Below are 18,810 nucleotides of genomic sequence, written 5' to 3'. Positions count from 1 at the left end.
GAGGTTTGCTGAGCCCCTCAACCCCCAGAAGCATGTTTAGTTTTCTGAAGATGTTCCTTTATAAACAGCCTTGCGGCATTCAGGTTGGTATGCAGTTATGTCTATGAAAGTGTTAGCTTCTCAGTCATGTCCGACTCTTTACAACCTCACGGACTACACCCCCACCAGACTCCTCTGTCCATGGGATTCTCTAGGTAAGAATATTGGACTGGGTTGCCAAGCCCTCCTCCAGGGGATCTTCCCAATGCAGGGTTTGAAGCCACTTGTTCTGTGTCTCCTGTATTGGAGGGCAGGTTCTTTACCAATGAACCACCTGGGAAAACAGTTTTCTCTACATGGATCTAAAATTGAGAAAACCACTTTGAAATCATGAAGCAATCTGAACAATCTTCACACAGGAAGGCTGTCCACTTCCAGTGAGAGGCCTTGGACGTCAGCATTGTTTCTGGAAATCATGACCAGTGTGCCAGCCATCAGCAGGGCTGAGTCCCTCCATATCTCCAATGCTCAGGCAGGGCCTGATTCTGCTTCTCCTGCAAGCTTACAAGAGCAGGTACCACCGTCAACTAGTCCCCAGGCATTGCTTTTCTGTTCTCCACAGGTGAATTCCACCAAACATTTATTTTGCTTACCTTTTTATTCTATATTGGAGTAGATTAATGGGGCTTCTCAAGTGGTGCTAGTGGTAAAGAACTCACCTGCCAATGCAGGAGACATAAGAGACACAGGTTCGATCCCTGGGTCAGGAAGATCCCCTGGAGGTAGGCACAGCAACCCACTCCAGTATTCTTGCCTGGAGAATCCCCTGGACGGAGGCACTACAGTCCATAGGGTCGCAAAGAGTCAGATACGACTGAGCAAGTGACCATGCATGTACATGTGATTAATACATTAATATGTTGATTAATACATTTCTTTTTGAGACACTGGGCTTCTTTGTAAGGAGGAGACTAAAGACTATAGGCAGCCAACCTGTCTAAGCTTCCTGCACCTGGAGGCTATAGATCTGGAATTCAATGCGAATACACACTCCACTTGCTTCCAAAACTCTAAATGCCACCTCTGTGGATCACTCCTGTACCCCCAACCTTCTCCAGGGCTGTTGTGTTTCCAGCTTCTAGGGAGACAGTCCCACTGTCCGACCTCTGGCCTAAGTCCATCTCACCTCGTCCCCACCCCATCCATCTACTGCTCCTCAGGTCCACCTCTGTTCATGGAAGCATGGCTTTCCTGGGCATTTTTCTCCTTGATCTCCCACAACTTATATACTCTGATGTTCAGTTCAGTTCAATCTCTCGGTTGTGTCCAACTCTTCGTGAACCCCTGGACTGATGAACACCAGGCTTTCCTGTCCATCACCAACTCCAGAGCTTGCTCAAACTGATGTTATGATATAAAATTAATACTTAAATAATATGATGAAAAGTCAGTGAATCGTATGTTACATGATAAAGGACACAAGAGGGGAGGAAATAAAGATATTTGTATGTAAACACACACATAACACAATAAGGAGGAACTCATCTGCTGACCACATCCCTTGTCTCTGTAATTGCCTCTCCCACCACCTGCTCCGATGCCCCTTTGCCCCCGGCAAGCAGCTCAATGCTATGATTCTGACCTGGGACCTCAGGGTTCCTTGCTGAAGGGTCTGGACCATGAGCTGTCCTCCTGGGAGGGGTTGCTATTGTTTTCCATTGACCTTGAGCATGGGGCATGGTGACACGGAGACACCCCACAGGGCCTCATGGATCCAGACTCCCCCTTCCTCACTTTCCATGGATGGATGGATGGACAGATGACTGACAGATGGGTACATGAATGGATGGATGGATGGACAGATGGGTGGATGGTTGGATGATAGATGGGTGCAAGAATGAATGGATGGATGATGAATAGTTGGATGGAGAGATGATGGACAGATGGGTGGGTGGATGAATGATAGATGGATGGATGATGAATGGATGAATGGACAGATGAATGATAGGTGTATGAATGGATGGATGGGTGGGTGGATGAATGATAGATGGACAGATGATGGATGGATGAATGGACAGATGAATGATAGGTGCATGAATGGATGGATGGGTGAGTGGATGAATGATAGATGAGCAGATGATTGATGGATGGATGAGTGGATGGATGGATGATAGATGGATGGGTGGATGGATGGGTGGGTGGATGGATGGTAGATGAACAGATGATTGATGGATGGATGGAAGGATGGATGGGTGGATAGATGATAGATGGGCACATGAATGGCTGAAGGATAGATGGATGATAGACTGATGTCTACTACAGAATCTACTATAAAATCTCAGTACCTCTTTTTGTTCTCTCTCCTTTGTTTCTGAGGGTCTCTCATCTTTGTACAGAATCTCCAGCTTTCTCTGCCACCCCCCGAGCACTTGGCATCTTTCTAAAACCTTATAGAGATTCCAGGAGCAAGTATTCAAGCTAAGAGTCATCTTCAGTGGCCCCTTAGGTCTCCCGACAAATGGAGAGAAGGCTCGTCCTCTTGCTGTGGCCTGGTGTCCACAGAACTGTGCTCTCAGTCCCACCCCCCCCCCCCACACTGGAGACAAGGCACCTAGTGCTGCTGGTCCCCAGAGGACAGAAGCCCAGCTCTGGACCAGGTGTGTCAGTGCTATCGAGAGTAAACACTGAGTCAGAGCCCTGATGGGAGGAGGCCAGTCCCTGGACAAGGAAGCTGTGTCAGGCCCAGGCAGCCGCAGTGCTGAGCGTGGGGCCACGTGCCTTGAGGAGAGGTCCGAGGTGACTGGACCTCCTGCTGCCATCCTCAGCTGAGCTCAGAAGGCCTGCAGGGCGCTCAAGTCTCCCTCTGACAAATCCGGACCCAGTCCCCAGTCTGCTCACCTGGAGACGCAAACTGTGAGTAATAAAAATGTAGAGAGGATGGACTTGTGACTCTTTCTTCAGTTAGTCCTTCAGATGAAATGGATTAAAACATTGAAAACAAAATGGTATTAATTTGGAAGGGGGTGGGATTGTTAGCCCTTAAAAAGCAAGAACATATTTAGATGATCCTGACTAATGACAGATTTTTTTTTAAACTTATTTTCTAGATGTGTTCATATATAATTAGTATGTTACATGGTGTAAGTTTAAGGTATAGAAGGTGTCCATTTGACACAAGTACACATCACAAAATAACCCCCACCCGAGCATCACATAATTACAATTATTTCTTTGCGGTGAGAACGTTTATTATATACTTTCAAGTATATGACAAGTATTGTTAACTCTAGTCACCATGCTCTGCATTAAATCCCACAATTTATGGGCTTCCCAGGTAGTACTCATGATAAAGAACCCGCCTGTCAGTACAGGAGACATAAGGGCGTGGCAAACCACTCCCGTATTCTTGCCTGGGAATCCCATGGACAGAGGAGCCTGGCAGGCTACAGTCCACGGGGTTGCAAAGAGTCGAACACAAGTGGCGCGACTTAGTACACACATTCCTCTTTTAACTGGGAGTTTGTATCTTTTGACCAGCATCTCCCTAGTCCTCCTGGCACCACCATTTTACACTTTGACTCTGTTGTGAGTTCGTCATTTTTTAGAGATTCCACATGAAGTGATTCCATACAACATTTGTCTTTGTGTGTCTTACCTGACTTCACACAATGCCTTTAAGGTCCACCCACATTGTACAATGTTGTGAACATGTAGTTTATGGCGTAGGATGGGAAGCCATATATCCCGTGAAACAGTTCTGCTTACTGGAAAGGTCCTGCTTTCCTCCACTCCATCACGGAGGCACTGCTATCCTGGAGCATTGAACCAAAATTAAAATATAATTATGATTAAACTAATATAACATTGCATGTCAATTATACTTCAATCTTAAAAGTCCAATCATGGAATTGCAGAGCTCTCAGTTAAGGTGACAAGAATCCTGTCAATTAACTAAAAGGGAGCAGAAAAATCATGGCAACTGTTCCCCATCCCATCCAGGATTAAGGTAAAATAATCCCAACTGAAAAACAGAAGCCAGTCTCATTACTCACTTGACATAAGACAGGTTGTGTGCCGTGAGCTTAGTCGTTTAGTCGTATCCAACTCTTTGTAACCCCATGGACCGTAGCCCGCCATGCTCCTCTGTCCATGGAGATTCTCCAGGCAAGAATACTGGAGTGGGTTGCCATGCCGTCCTCCAGGGGATCTTCCCAAACCAGGGATGGAACCCGGGTCTCCCACACTACAGACAGATTCTTTACCATCTAAGCCACCAGGGAAGCCCATAAGACAGGTTAACAGGAGAAAAAACTAATTTAATTTTTACACATAGGAGCCCATAGAAATATGAGACCTGAAGAAGTGACAAATAGACAGCTTTTACACCTTTAGACAAAGAAATGAATTTGTGAATAACAAGCAAATTTGTGAATAACTGACAGAGAAAGAGTTTGGGGCATGGGGTAAATTGATGAGAAAGTGTCACCATCGGGAAGAAGGAAGTAGGTTTATTTACCCAGCCTTCTTGGCCCTGAATCTGGGTCTCTGGGGGTAAGGATGCTTCTTCCTCTTCTTTGGGGAAGTGGAGGGCCCTTCACCCGGGAGATTTATCTTTAAGGGGGACAGAGTGAGTCAGTGTCTTTCTTATATCACCTATTTTTTAAGTAACTTTGACTAAAAAATTCTGGGGCAGCTGCTTGTGCCCCTGACAGCAAAAAGTTCTGGGTTACCACGTGGGGGACACGAACCCTCCCCACAAGGTCCCCACCTCCTGCAGGCACTAGGACCCCTGACTCAGGTAATTTGAGCCTTGGCAGTTGCCATCCGGGCAGCTGGCCACATCCTTGGAAAGTGCCCTCTGAGCTCACTGACCCTTGGTCCAGCCTCTGGGCTCTGATTTTCAGCTGAGACTTGAAGGTAAGGATATGGCTCAAAAGAAATCCTTTACTTAACGCATTGGTTTACTTTTTTAATCTTTACTGTTAGTAATGTAGGTGCGGCTATGTAGACAGGACTGATTAGCTCAAGCCAGAAAGAATTTTCACGAACCTAAAAAAGTAGAGATATTGTTGGTGCTGGATTTTGAGGCTTAATCAGGTTCATGTTTGGGGCAGAATCACATTGTAGGATGCATGTCCGTCACCAAGGGGTGCAGTGTCTTCTTGTCTTTCTTTCCAGGGTATCAGAAACCACGAATGATAAATGCCTAGCTTCTTTCACCACTTTGGGCTGCAAGGCAACATTACAATTCTATGATTTATTATTCTTCTATTGGCTAGAATGATTCTATGAAGAAAAACTTCTTTTATCTGCTATTAAGTATTCAGCAGAACAGTTATATAGAAAAGTCAGGAAGAACCATTTACTCTTTTCCTCCATTTATGATTTCAACAGTTGGTTTCTAAGCTTCAGCAAAGGCCTTTGTCATAGTCCCCTTGGGCTGTTGTAACCACACACCACAGACTAAGCAGGTTACACAATAGAAAGGTGTTTTGTCACAGCTCTGGAGGTGGGGAGGGCCCGGGTGTGGCTGGCCTGGTCTCTCCCGAGGTCTCTCTCCTGGGTGTGCAGGCTGCTCCTCACTCTGTACAGCGGCAGCCCTGGCTTTAATCTCCAGCTCTAACAAGAACGCACCCAGGTTGGATGAGGGCCACCCTACTGGCCTCACCTTAACTCAGTCACCCCCTTGAAGTCTTGTCTGCAAATGCAGTCACACACTGAGGCCCTGGAGATTAGGGCTTCCTCATATGAACCTGGTAGGGGTGGCATCCGTCTATAATCGTGACCAGTGAGTGAATGCCATTGCCGCAGAGACAGAGCACCACAAACTCGGCCACTTTAGAGGACACACACTAATCATCTGATGACTTTGGAAGTGAGAGCTCCAAGCAGGCATCTCAGGGCAGAACCATGGTGCCAGCAGGGCCATGACCCTTCCTGCAGGTCCTGGGAGCACTGGCTTGGGGCTCATGCTTTCTGTCGGCAGAATTCAGCCCCTATGACCATGGGCCAAGGTCCACGTCCCTGCACTGTCGGCTGGGGGTCCTTCTCGGCTCCCTGGGACCGTCCCTGGGCTCCTGTCCCCTCCCGCTTCAGGTCAGTGGTGGCCTGGGTGTCCCGCCAGGCTTTGAGTCCCTCTGGCCTCCTGGGCTACTGCATCCCTCAACTGGCTTTTCTATGCCTCCCACTCTCTTCTACCCATCCTTGGGGTCACGTTAGCCCCTCTGCCCCAGATAACCCAGGATGAGCTTATGGCCTTCATATCCTTAACCCTAATTCCATCTGCAAAGTACTTCACCAGACAGTGGAAGGAGCAGAAATTAAGACTCAGACATCTTTGGGGCTATTATTCTACCTAACACAATATATATTTTAAAAAGAAATATATCAAAATAATAACAACTCATGCAATAGATTTTTTTTTCCTTGCATATCTGGGCTTATTTTAAATTTTATGTAACGTATATGTTTATACTCATAATGAAAAGAGTAGTTCTCTTTTTAATTTATTTTTGGTTGCACTAGTCTTCGTTGCTATGCACAGGCCTTCTCTTGTTGTGGCAAGCGGGGGCTACTCTTTAGTTGCTGTGTGCAGGCTTATCATGGTAGTGGCTTCTTTTGTTGCCAAGCAAAGGCTCTAGAGTACACGGGCTTCAGTAGCTGCAGCAAGCGGGCTGAGTTGCTTAGTAGTATGTGGAATCTTCCCGGACCAGGGATTGAACTTGTGTCCCATGCATTGGCAGGCAGATTCTTAAACACTGGACCACCAGGGAAATCCTAGTAATTCTTTTTTATGACTGAAGTGTAATTGATTTACAATGTGTTAATTTCTGCTGCACAGCAAAGTAATTCTGTTAAGCATATGTATACATACTTTTTTTTTTTTTTGCATATAAGAGGTAATTCTTAATGAAGGAATGTGGGATTACCAGGCAGGCTTTGGCTGCATTTCTGAGCAAGTATTGTTGTTCAAGGGGCTCTGAGAAGAGTCACTTGTGTGAGGGTGTTAACATTCCTTCCTGATAAATCCTTGATTTATTTACAAATTAGAAAAGTTTGTAGAAGACCTACCGTGAAAGCCCATTAGAAGTTTTGTTCTCTTCCCTCCTCTCTCCTGAAACCCACCATAATCTCAGGACTTTTGTCCAAACTTTACCTTCTCTGACACTTTGCAAACACAGCTGCCCCTCTGAAGGACTGGACTTGCTCTGAGGTCAGGAATCCCTTAATGACAGGCCTGGATGTGGTGAGCACTAGCCTCCCACCAGCTCCCCAGCGGGGCTGCACCAGCCCCCCACTCAATTCCCAATAACCGTTTATAGGCACATCTTCAGGAAGAAGATGGCAGGAAGAGAAGGCAGCTTCTCCTGCCTTCCATTTCTTTTAAACTTTTTATTTTGTACTGGGGTATAGTCTATTAAAAATGTGATCATTTCAGGTGAACAGCAAAGGGACTTAGTCATAGATACACATGTATCCATTCTCCCCAAACTCCCTCCCATCCAGGCTGCCACATAACCTTGAACAGAGTTCCCTGAGCTATACAGTATGTCCTTGTTGGTCATCCATTTTAAATATGGCAGTGTGTACATTTCCATTCCAAATTCCCTAACTATCCTGGAAGGACCCTTTCATTTTATTCAAGAGTCAGAATGAGTTAACAGGTGTAACATGTTCTAAGTATCCAGTGACTGTTAGATTCTGACTATTGCCAGTGTCCCTAGTGGCAGCAGACAACATCTCTGGAATCACAGTAGCCAGCTGTCCTAGGAAATAGCGGCAGTTCTTCCTGTCTTTCTCATTTCATGCATTTAAGACTCTTTCAACAGAACAACAAAACTAACAACCTGATTCTAAATCAGACAAAGAATTTAAATGGACATTCTCCAGAGGAAACATACAAATGACAAAGGCACACATTTGGGGGGAAATGAAACTCCAAAGCACAATGAGATGCCGCCTCTCACTCTTTAGGATGGCTACTATTAAATTAAAACAACAACAACAACAGAGAATAACAAGTGTTGGTAAGGATGAAAAGAAACCAGAAACCTCATATACCACCAGTGGGGATGTAAAAGTGCAGCTGCTGTGGGCCACGGCGTGGCAAGTCCTCAGAAGAGTGAACATAGGCTCATAAATGGTCCAGCAACCCCACTTTGGGGTATTTTTCCAAAAGGACTGAAAGCAGGGTATTGAAGAGATATTTGTACACCCATGTTCATAACAGCTTCATTCTCAACAATTAAAAGTTGAAAGGGTTCATGCATGAATGAATGAATAAAATTCAGTCCTCATCAGCTTGTTTGTTTGCAAACAGTTCTGTTGTTATTTTTACTGGGAACGTGTTAAATCTCTGATGTTGAGATTTTCTATACAATTGTCTTTCCACTTATTTATGTCTTTTCACTTTTTTCCTCTGCACCTCATGGGAATGAAAAATTTCATTTATTTATATGAGTAAAGATTTATAGTGACTTCCCTGATAGTCCAGTGATGAAGACTTCAGCTTTGATGCGAGTTTGAGTTCAATCTCTGGTCAGAGAACTAAGATTTCGCATGCCTCGCAGCCAAAAAAAAAAGACAAAATATAAAACAACATCAATATTGTAACAAATTCAATAGACATCTTTTAAAATGGTCCACATAAAAAAAATTTATATCTCATAGATTTTTCGTGAAACTCAATACCTGTGTTTATATACATAATGTATTTATATGCATATTTACATTTACATTTGGGTTTTTCTTTTCTGCTGTTGTAAACAAGATCTTTTCTACCACGATATCTTCTTGTATATGAAAAATGTTCATATTTTACATAATAAATTGGTACTCAGCCAAAAATAAATAAATAAATGAAATGCAGTGCTTTCTGAGGGTGAATTCACTCTCAGAAAGGAAGGAAATTCTGACACCTGCTACAACATGGATGGATCTTGAGGACATATGGCAGGTCCTCAATGGACAGGCACTGTCTGGTTCCCCTTGTGTGAGGTCCCTGGAGAAGTCAGGTCCACAGAGACAGAGCATAGAATAGTCAGGGCTGGGGACAGGGGAGGGGATGCGGAATTAGTGTTTAATGGGTGGTTTCACTTTGGGGAGATAAGACATTCTGGAGATCATGGTGGTGACGGTTGCACGACAATGAGCTTGCATTTACAAGTGGATAAAACGGTAAATGCCATGTGATGAGTATTGAGCCACAATTTTTCAAAAACCTCCTCTATTCTCTGCCCATAGGGACTGCCGTCTCATCCCCAGACCCCATGGCCCTGACCACGGCGGGGACACAGCCCTCACTAGGGGAGGTGGCGGGGATCCCCCTGCCGGCCACCACCGTGGACAACTGGCCCCAGATCCAGGGCTTCAAGGCCCAGTCGGATGACCTCCTCATCTGTACCTACCCTAAGTCAGGTAGCTGTGGGCTGGGTCGGCAAGCTCCCTCAAGCCCACAGTTACTGGATGAATGCCTGTGGGGGTCAGAGGGCCCTGCTTTCCTGCCCCAAGGACAGGCTCCTCAGGGAGCTTGAGCCCCTGGGTTTATGGGCTTACGGCTTTGGGGGACCCACCTGCTGGGCTGTGGGCCCTTGGGTGGGGGAGAGGTTGACCTGAAAACCCATCAGTCCACCAGGGTGAAGGAGGCAGTTGTCTGACCAGTTTCTGCCTCTCATCTCTCCATCTGGCCGCAGGGACCACGTGGATCCAGGAAATTGTGGACTTGATTGGGCAGAGCGGGGATGTGGACAAGTGTCAGAGGGCAGCCATCCAACACCGCCACCCATTCCTCGAGTGGGCCCGGCCGCCCCAGCCCTCCGGTGAGCGCTCCTCCCCTCTGCCCCACCCCTGGCCAGGGCCCTGGTTACAACTAGTGACCCTGAATTGACCAACAGGTCATCTCCCAGAGCCCAGGGTCACCTGCCAGCTCTTCCTGGGGGTTTGGACACAGGTGCCAGGACATGTGTCCTCATCATAGTATCATCCGGTTGGTTTAAGGACGCGGAGGTATTTGCATCAGCATCTGATTCCCACACAGGAGCAGCTGCTTCTAGGGAGAAGGTCATGCCTTCTTGATCTCAGGGACACACTCTCTCCCCACCCATAACACGTAGATCACACAGAGCAGGTGCCAGGTTGGTGTCTCCAGGGAGCGAGTAGGAGTCAGGACCCATAGGCCATCAGGGTCACAGTTCTCAGAGAGGAAGAAAACAGCCAGCACACCAGGCAGTTTGGTGGGGATGGGGGCCTATGCTCTGGGACCCCTCTCCCTCGGCTCCTCCCCCCCAAACTGAGATCCTGCAGCTGCAGAGCATGTGCGCCACCCGCAGGTAAAGGCCGTGGGCCCACCCTGAAAGCTCCCAAGAGCAGAAACGTAGGCGGGTGACCAACACTCTGGACAGAGGTCCCCCTGTGATGCTTGTGGGACAAGGTCCTCCTCTCGATCTCTTTAAAGGTGTGGAGAAGGCCGGAGCAATGCCTCGGCCCCGGGTGCTGAGGACCCACCTCCCTGCCCAGCTGCTGCCTCCATCCTTCTGGGAAAGCAACTGCAAGGTACCAACATTTCAGGACGGAGGGAGCGAATGCTCCAACCCCAGACATCCGCCGTCATGTGTGCTCCTCCACCTCCCGGGCTGAGGATCCAGAGTCACGGTTGAGATGAAACCCATGGGATGCTTGGTGGGGACAGCAGAGGTACTGAGTGCAGTGAGGCCTAGAACGTATCCACACTGTTACCATGAAGCTGAACTCCAGGGAGACCAGGATGAAGGCATTCGGGGGCCATCACAGCCACCATTACAGCTGCTGTCAGGAGGCCCTGGTTTCTGGATAAAGATTGTTCTAGGAGATCAATGGGGTCACAAGGAACCAGCTGCCTTGTGGGGAGGAGCCAGGAAGGGAGGCGGGGACCCCAGGGAGTGTGGGTGGCACAGCCCAGGTGAGCAGCAGGCACAGGCCCCCTGGGACAGCTGAGTGTTGGTGACCCTGTGAAAACCACCCTCTATGACACTTCACTCCCTCTCTACACTCTTTCCTTCAAGTTCCTCTATGTTGCTCGAAATGCCAAGGACTGTCTGGTGTCCTACTACCACTTCCAGAGGATGAACCGGACGCTTCCCGATCCAGGCACCTGGGACCAATACTTTGAAACCTTCATCAGTGGAAAAGGTAGGGGGCCCCCTCTCATCTCTCCACCACCACGGCTGTGTGGCTCAGCCAGGTCTCCACACACCACGCAACCCCCCAGGACACTGAGTCCTCCCATGGCCCCAGAAGACGTCCCCACCAGATCTGGAAGCTTTTATTCCTGGTCACCCGACCTGCAGGGTCTCCCCTTTCCAAAAGCATCCCTGTCTCGTCATAAGGGCATTGTGATGACAGACAATATATGTGAAACCACATTGGCAGGCAGGTTGGGATAAATTCCCCTGAGGCTGCCCCATTCTGCCTCACCCCCCACATCAAACAGATCACAACTCATGAATGTATCTGGCTGGTAATCTGTTTCCCTCTCTCTCCAATGCACTTGAGGTCAATCACATCCCTGAGCACTGGAAGGCTTTGCAGGGCCCTGCACGGGCTCTCTGCTGTGTTCTCTGTGTCTTACAGTCGCATGGGGGTCCTGGTTCGAGCATGTGAGAGGCTGGTGGGAGCTGAGAGACAGCGTCCGGATGCTCTTTCTCTTCTATGAGGACATCAAGAGGGTGAGTATAGGCCACGTGGGTAGAGACCATGTCAGACCCAGCTCTGAGAGACCCTGGGCTACTTCCAGGCTACACGTCTTGCAGGAGAACAAGTGTGACCTTCTGACACCATCCTTCCATTGCCGTGTTACCCATCCCACAGAACCCAAAGCAGGAAATTCAGAAAGTGATGAAGTTCATGGGGAAGAATTTGGATGGAGCCATGCTGGACACCATTGTCCAGGAGACGACGTTTGAGAAGATGAAGGCAAACCCCATGACCAACCGTTCCACAGCTCCCAAGACCGTCCTGGACCAGTCCATCTCCCCCTTCATGAGGAAAGGTGGGTGGGCTGCACAGACTGCACAGAGATGGATGTAAACCAAGTATTCTATCTGCCTGGTAGCATGGTGCCTGCCCTCCTGATAGGAGGGCGCTGGGCTTCACCAGTCCCAGGACAGTGCATCGTGCATCATGCCTGCTGCTGGAGGCCCTCAGAGAGAAGAGCTCGCCTTCCTTCGGGGGCCGGTCCAGACATCCTAGGAACGCCTGACCTGAGGCCTAGAACCCCAGCAGCAGCAAGGTCTGGGTCTTTACTCCGAGGTTCTGCACACAGAGATGAGGGCTCTTCTCCACCGACCAGCTTCCTGCCTTCCTGCCCGTTGCTCCTTCTTCCTGCTTCGTAGTCTCTGCTCATCAGCCAGTCTCATCATGGCCGAACAGCATGACTTTCAATGGCAACTACTGCTCAAATCTACCTCTTTCCATAATACTTCTTCATTCCAATTCCTAAGAGAAGGATCCTAATTGGCCCAGCTGATGTTTTTTACGGGGGCTTCCCAGAAGGCTCAGCGGTAAAGAACCCACCTGCCAATGCAGGAGACCTAGGTTCAATCTCTGGGTCAGGAAGATCCCCTGGAGAAGGGAATGGCAACCCACTCCAGTATTCTTGCCTGGAGAATCCCCATGGACAAAGGAGCCTGGCGGGCTACAGTCCATGGGGTCACAAGAGTCGAACATGACTTAGCAATTGAACAAAAGCAACACCACAATGTTTTCCAAGGGAAAAATTAAAACCATTTATCACTGTTTAATTTAAAAAGTAATATGTGTGATTATGAAAACATAAATTCACATTTTAAAAGTTCTCTTTACCAAAACCCTGCTCCCCAAAGCCCCTCTGTAGCAGTTTTATCGATACAGTCTCAGCTGTGGGGACCATTGCTTTGCAACTTCTTTTCTTCTTTCTTCACACACAACTGGATTTCTTTTGCTGCATTTTCCAGTCTACAACAGCTTCCCTGTTACTGAAACAAGCCAAGCAAATCCACTTCTCTCCCTGGGTAGTCTCGGGTAAGGATCTGGTGAGCTGCCCAGCTCCCCACAGTCCCTCCCCTCAGCTCTGCAGACATACAGGCACCACGGTGAGAGCCAACCCCACAAAACTCCGGCAGGTCCCACAACACACATTCCTCACCAGAGTCTCAAATGCGCCACAAGGGCAGGGCACGGTGGGGCCACAGAGTTCTCTGTTTGGAGGCTTGTGTTTAGATGCATCATAACTCATCAGCTCTTCCCCAAGAGTCAGACTCTCAGCTCTGGCTGTTTTCAGTCCTTATCTTTGTGAATCACACTCCAGCAAACCGCTCTGTGCCTACGTTCTCACATCCTGACACTCTTCCTTCTTGTGCATAATTTTCCAGAAGAAGCACTGGTGGGGCAAAGAGTATTTCCCTCTTTTGAAGTTATTTTTCATAGTTACTGTTGGGTGAAAAATAGTACCTCATTCATATTTTTCCCCCAAATCTTTTTCCTTTGGGCTGGAACTTACCTCCAGTGAACTGCAGCGTACATTTAATAAGACTTGATCCATGAGTGCACACATGCAACCTGCACCCTAATCAAATCTTAAACATCTTCCTCCCCACAAACGCCCTTCTCCTGCCCCTCTCCAGGCCATCTCTGCCCCTGGAGACGCTCCCTGTGCTTGTCCTATCGCCACACCCATTGTGCCTGATCCCAGGCTCCCTTGAACAAATCAGGCAATGGACTATCTTGTATCTGGAGTCTTTTACTCAGTGGACATTTGGAGATTCTCCCAAGTGGCCAAGTGTTAGAAGTGCACACTTTCTCACTTCTCTGTGGTCGCCCTTCATGTGAGCAGACCTCAGGTGGCACCCAGCTGCAGCGCCTTGGGGTCGATCGTCCTCTGATTTAGGGGCCTGACCTCTGATTAGGTGCCCTGGGGCGCATCTCAGCCAAGAGCAGCAGGAGGAGGGGTACCACCAGGGACGTGGGTGAAGAAGTGTGCAGGCACAAATCCCTTCTTCACTTGGGTCACCAGGACTCCCAAGCAGTGACACTCGTCTGGGCTTTCCCCTTCCAGGAATCGTGGGGGATTGGAAAAACCACTTCACAGTGGCTCAGAATGAGAGATTTGATGAAATCTACAGGCAAAAGATGAAAGGAACCTCAATCAACTTCTGCACAGAGCTGTGAGCCAAATAGCAATAAACAGGCAGCTACTGGGAAACAACCTCGTCCTTCACCCCGACCCAAGAGCCTCGGAAAGCAGGCTCTCCACCGGCCCTGTGCTCATTTCAACCATTCTTTCCAAACTAAGAAACTAAATGGCTTTGTAAACTAAGTCAAATACAAGACTTGAATACTGCAAGGACTTTTAAAATTTCCATTATTCTGCATCCTAGTTCTCTAGTCTGTAACATAATTCTATCTTCAGTGTCCGTATGCAAATACTTGGCTGCATCTCTACTGAGAGTATGAAGCCTCTGACGTCAGGAACTCCAGCTGTGCTCCGTCCCGGGTCCCACCTGGTCACTGCGGGAAAGGACACGTGGAGGATGGGCCAGTTCGCAGTCCCGAGGGTTCACGTTCTGACGTCCTTCCCTGGGACAAAGGGGAAGGGGCAAAGGGGAGGGACCAGACACTAATGCGTGACCCGAGGAGTCCTGGTGCTGAGTTGCGTAGAAAACAGAAAGCTCAGGCAGTGAATTTTAATGGAAGAGGGACCTAGGAGACAGGGGAGTGGCATCAAGTGTCAGCCCAGACACGGTGGTTGGATTTGGAGGCACCAGAGTCTCAATCCAAATGCCAGGCCCTCCAGGGACCCCGTCAGCATCTGAGCCCTTCATGTTCCCACGTTAGCTCTGCTGCTCTGTCCACACTCAGCAATTCACTTGTCCGTACCCACACGGGATTGTAAAGTCTTTTGTGTCTGGTCCCACATCTTAGTCAACATTCACTCCAGCACTTAAGGCAGCACCTGGCCTGGAACGTGTGTGCAGAAAGTGCTTGAGCGCCAGCAGATGGCACGAACGTGAATGACCACAGGAAGGCAGGTACATGGCAGGTCACCAGTTTCCAGCTTTTAGTCTCAACTTCTGTCATCCAAAGTTGAAGATGGAGGGGACATTGACCTGGGGACCCAACGGTGAGGATGCATTAAGGCAAATGAAATTCTAACGTTTCATTACCACCCTTCACTGGCAACTCTCAACGATGTCAGGGATAAAATACTCTTAAGGGGCTGCGGGTGGGGTGGGGGAAAGGCGGGGCAGGGTCTATTGGCCGAAGTTCTAAACAATTGTTTGGTTACTACTGAGTTTTTAATTGGAAGATAATTATGATATTGTGATGGTTTCTGCCATACATCAACATGAATCAGCCACAGGTACACATATGTCCCCTCCTTCTTGAACCTTCCTCCACAGCCCACCTTATCCCACCCCTGTAGGTTGTCACAGAGCATCAGCTTTGGGTTACCTGTGTCATCTAGCAAATTCCCACTGGCTATCTACTTTACATATGATACTGTATATGATTCAATGCTCCTCTCTCAAATCATCCCACCCTTATCTTTTCTGACCACAATGCTATAAGACTAGGTATCAATTACAGGGGAAAAAAAACCTAAAAAACACAAATACATGGAGGCTAAACTACACACTTCTAAGTAACCAACAAGTCACTGAAGAGTCAGAAAGAAAAGTAAAAAATACCTGAAACAGACAACAATAAAAACACAACAACCCAAAACCTATGGGATGCAGCAAAAGTCGTTCTAAGAGGGAAGTTTATAGCAGCACAAGCTTACCTCAAGAAAAGAGGAAAGTGCAAAATAAGCAATCTAAACTTACACTTAAAGCAACTAGAAAAAGAACTATGAGAAGATAAGATGCTTGGATGGCATCACCAATTCAATGGACAGGAGTCTGAGCAAACTCCAGGAGATAAAGAAGGACACATGAGCCTGGCGTGCTGCAGGCCATGGGGTCACTAAGTCAGACACGACCCAACAGCTGACAATAGCAGAGTTTTAACTAAGCTTCCAAGTAGCGGCTTTTTATTACATTAAAAAGTTATCTCTATCCCCCACAGATTGAGATTTTAGATTATAAATATTTTGCTGTTTGGTCCTACATTTTACTCCCCTTTGTGGAGATTATTGATAACTAAGAGGACCCCCCAGCCCCCAGCCACTGACACACAGACACAGCCACACCTGTTTCTTTCCAGGATGAGTTTGTAACAGTTCAGAACGCTTCATGCTCACTTCAGGTACAATCAGGGAACCTGCAGTACCAAAGTGTTTCTATATCTAAACAGTGGTGGATTCAGAATGAATAATGATACACAGCTGGTTTAAAGACAGAGAAGTAGAACTTATTTGTTCACCTCTGTCAATCGCATGACTCCTTGGCATTTTTGCTTGTATTCTGATTTTAAAATGGTAAAATTTAAATGGATGTGAATTGTGATGTATAAGATTTTTGTTTAGTGAGTTCATAGTTTTGTTCACACAGAAAACAGTTTACTGATTTTGAGTAACTTTAAAACTGAAATTTACTTTTCTAATAGTTATTTGTTTTAAAACTCAAGAATGAATCAAGAAAATGAAACATTACATCAGTGGTATGATTTAGTCACTGTCTGAACTATACTTTTTCTGGACACTTTCATTTTAGTAAAAGAGACTTGTGATTTCTTTTAAACTGGAATGAGTTTATATACAAAATAGAATAAAAGTTTCCATTGACTATGTTTTCTTACTGATGTTTTATTATTTGTTTCTACACATGATTAATACAAAAATAATTCCTTGTATATGGGAAGGAAGTGTTTTTTAAAAAAAAGATGATTTGTTCCAGAGTCAGATACAGTCCAACCCACAAACTGCACTGTGGTTTGTTTGTTTAATTAAACTCTTTCCTATTCCTCGACAACTAGGAACCAAGCACCTGGACTTAAGTCTTAGTGAATCTGAGGGTTTAAAAATCAGTTCTGGGCGATTAGATGACCTGTGTATGCATGTGTGCTATGTCACTTCAGTCACATCAGACTCTTTGTGACCCATGGACTGTAGTCCACCAGGCTCCTCTGTCCATGGGATTCTCCAGGCAAGAATACTAGAGTGGTTGATCTCCCTCCTCCAGGAGATCTTCCCCACCCAGGGATCGAACCCACTTCTCTTATGTCTCCTGCATTGGCAGGCAAGGTCTTTACCACTGAGCCACCTGGAAAGCCCTTAGACGGGCTGCAGGTTTTTAAAACACCTGCGAATCACCCCTACATCCACCCTTCCAACAACCCCAGGGAAACCCCATGCTGACTGGAGCAAATTCTAACCAAAGTCCTAACAGAATGCAGACTTGCAGGTAGAAACACAAGGTCTGTAATTGGATCAGTTCTCAACAGCTCACCAGGGAGAGCTCATAGGAGCAGAGACGTAGAAATAATGCCAGTCCCAGGGGTTGAGTATTAAAGCAACAAGCCAGATGAGGAGGCCATAGCATGCCCTCTGGCTGGACGCCTGGACTTGTCAACAGCCAGCAAGGGTGATTTTAAAAATACATTTCATCTGAGAAAGAGTTCCATCCATGCTTCATTGGTTCATGACTGGACAGCAGCTTCGTGAATGCCGATGACACAGCGGTGGGGAAGACCCCTCCCAGAGGCCGCTGGGTGGGAAGTGAGACCAAGGACAGGAAAGTGAGGACCCTCACATGTGAGAGACGGGCGGTCATGGTTCTCAGAGCACAGAGCTCATCAACTGTGGTTGGGTCTGAGGGTTTAGCCTCACCAAAAGCTGCAGTGATGGCCTTGACCAGGAGAAGAGGACAGGCCAAGGGAGGGGACAAGGGGAGAGGCTCGTGGTGGAGGGGGTGCTACGCCTGTTCCAGGACCGAGGGAAGAGCCTGAACTCGGGCCACAGAGGCGGTGAGAGGAAGACAGGTCTTGGCCGCAGTGCCCAAGATGCTCTTCATAATCCAAGAGCTGTGAGAACCCCCCAAGCCTCTGAGAAAAAAGGCGACAGGTGGACCAGCATTTCAGCATGTGCTCTGTGGGTGGAGGGGTGGGAGCAGGGCTGGGCCAGGGCATTGAGGATGAGCTGCCTGTTCTCCTTGCTTGATGTAATAAACCCTGCACTTTCCTTCACCACAACCTGGTGTCAGCAGATTGGCAGGCAGATGAACAGACCCTGGTTCTGTCGGTAATATAACGCTTAACGGAAAGGCACCCTGTGCTTGTCTTCAGGACCCAGTGGGGAGTGGGGGTGGGGGTGGAGTGGTGACCTGATGCACTGGACAAGCCCTGGAGCCACAGCTCAGGGCTGAGCTGACCCTGCCAGTCACTTGCCTGTGCTCACTGCCTCACTCTCTGCCTCAGCTTCCTCATCCAGAAAATGGGGTCCATGATCATAGCTACTGTGATGTTGTGGTTTATAATAAGAAATACATATATTTGATCTTTATCCCATTCCTAGCATAGAGCTCCTAAAACCCTGGGGGTTTCCTAGCAGCAAAGGAGCCTTTTGTTATATTAATGTGTTGACTCTTGGAAAGTCCACACGAGGGTGATCAGGAGTGAGAACTTCGAGCCCGGCCCTGGAGGAATGGCTGGAAACTGAGTTCAGACACCAGTGGTCAGTGTTACAATCAACCAGCCGTGATGGAGCCTCTGTGTAGCCAGTTAGTCAGAGTCAGTCACTCAGTCATGACCAACTCTTTGAGACCCCATGGACTATAGCCCTCCATGCTCCTCTGTCCGTGGGATTTCCCAGGCAAGAATACTGGAAAGGGTTGCCATTTCCTTCTCCAAGGGGTCTTCCTGATCCAGGGGTCAAACCCG

General features: G+C 47.7%; 1 protein-coding gene across 1 annotated transcript; it reads left to right on the top strand.

The window, feature by feature from the left end:
- Positions 1 to 4,836: 4,836 nt before the first annotated feature.
- SULT1C2 (sulfotransferase family 1C member 2) lies at positions 4,837 to 16,730 on the top strand. Its single transcript, XM_020902424.2, has 8 exons — positions 4,837 to 4,896; positions 9,223 to 9,396; positions 9,672 to 9,797; positions 10,433 to 10,530; positions 11,019 to 11,145; positions 11,587 to 11,681; positions 11,824 to 12,004; positions 14,048 to 16,730. Exons 2-8 carry the CDS (start codon positions 9,249 to 9,251, stop codon positions 14,158 to 14,160), a joined length of 888 nt encoding a protein of 295 aa, XP_020758083.2. The 5' UTR covers positions 4,837 to 4,896; positions 9,223 to 9,248; the 3' UTR covers positions 14,161 to 16,730.
- Positions 16,731 to 18,810: the final 2,080 nt, after the last annotated feature.

This window comes from Odocoileus virginianus, chromosome 2, assembly GCF_023699985.2.
Source record: "Odocoileus virginianus isolate 20LAN1187 ecotype Illinois chromosome 2, Ovbor_1.2, whole genome shotgun sequence".
In the NCBI taxonomy this organism is placed as follows: Eukaryota; Metazoa; Chordata; class Mammalia; order Artiodactyla; family Cervidae; genus Odocoileus; species Odocoileus virginianus.
This window is presented reverse-complemented; position numbering and strand designations above follow the sequence as displayed.

Bases quoted from the DNA above. Each gene is read 5' to 3' on its own strand.
- SULT1C2 (XM_020902424.2), top strand. From the start codon at position 9,249: ATGGCCCTGACCACGGCGGGGACACAGCCCTCACTAGGGGAGGTGGCG. The intron at 9,397-9,671 runs GTAGCTGTGGGC...ATCTGGCCGCAG, and splicing joins CTGTACCTACCCTAAGTCAG to GGACCACGTGGATCCAGGAA. The intron at 11,682-11,823 runs GTGAGTATAGGC...CCCATCCCACAG, and splicing joins TCTATGAGGACATCAAGAGG to AACCCAAAGCAGGAAATTCA.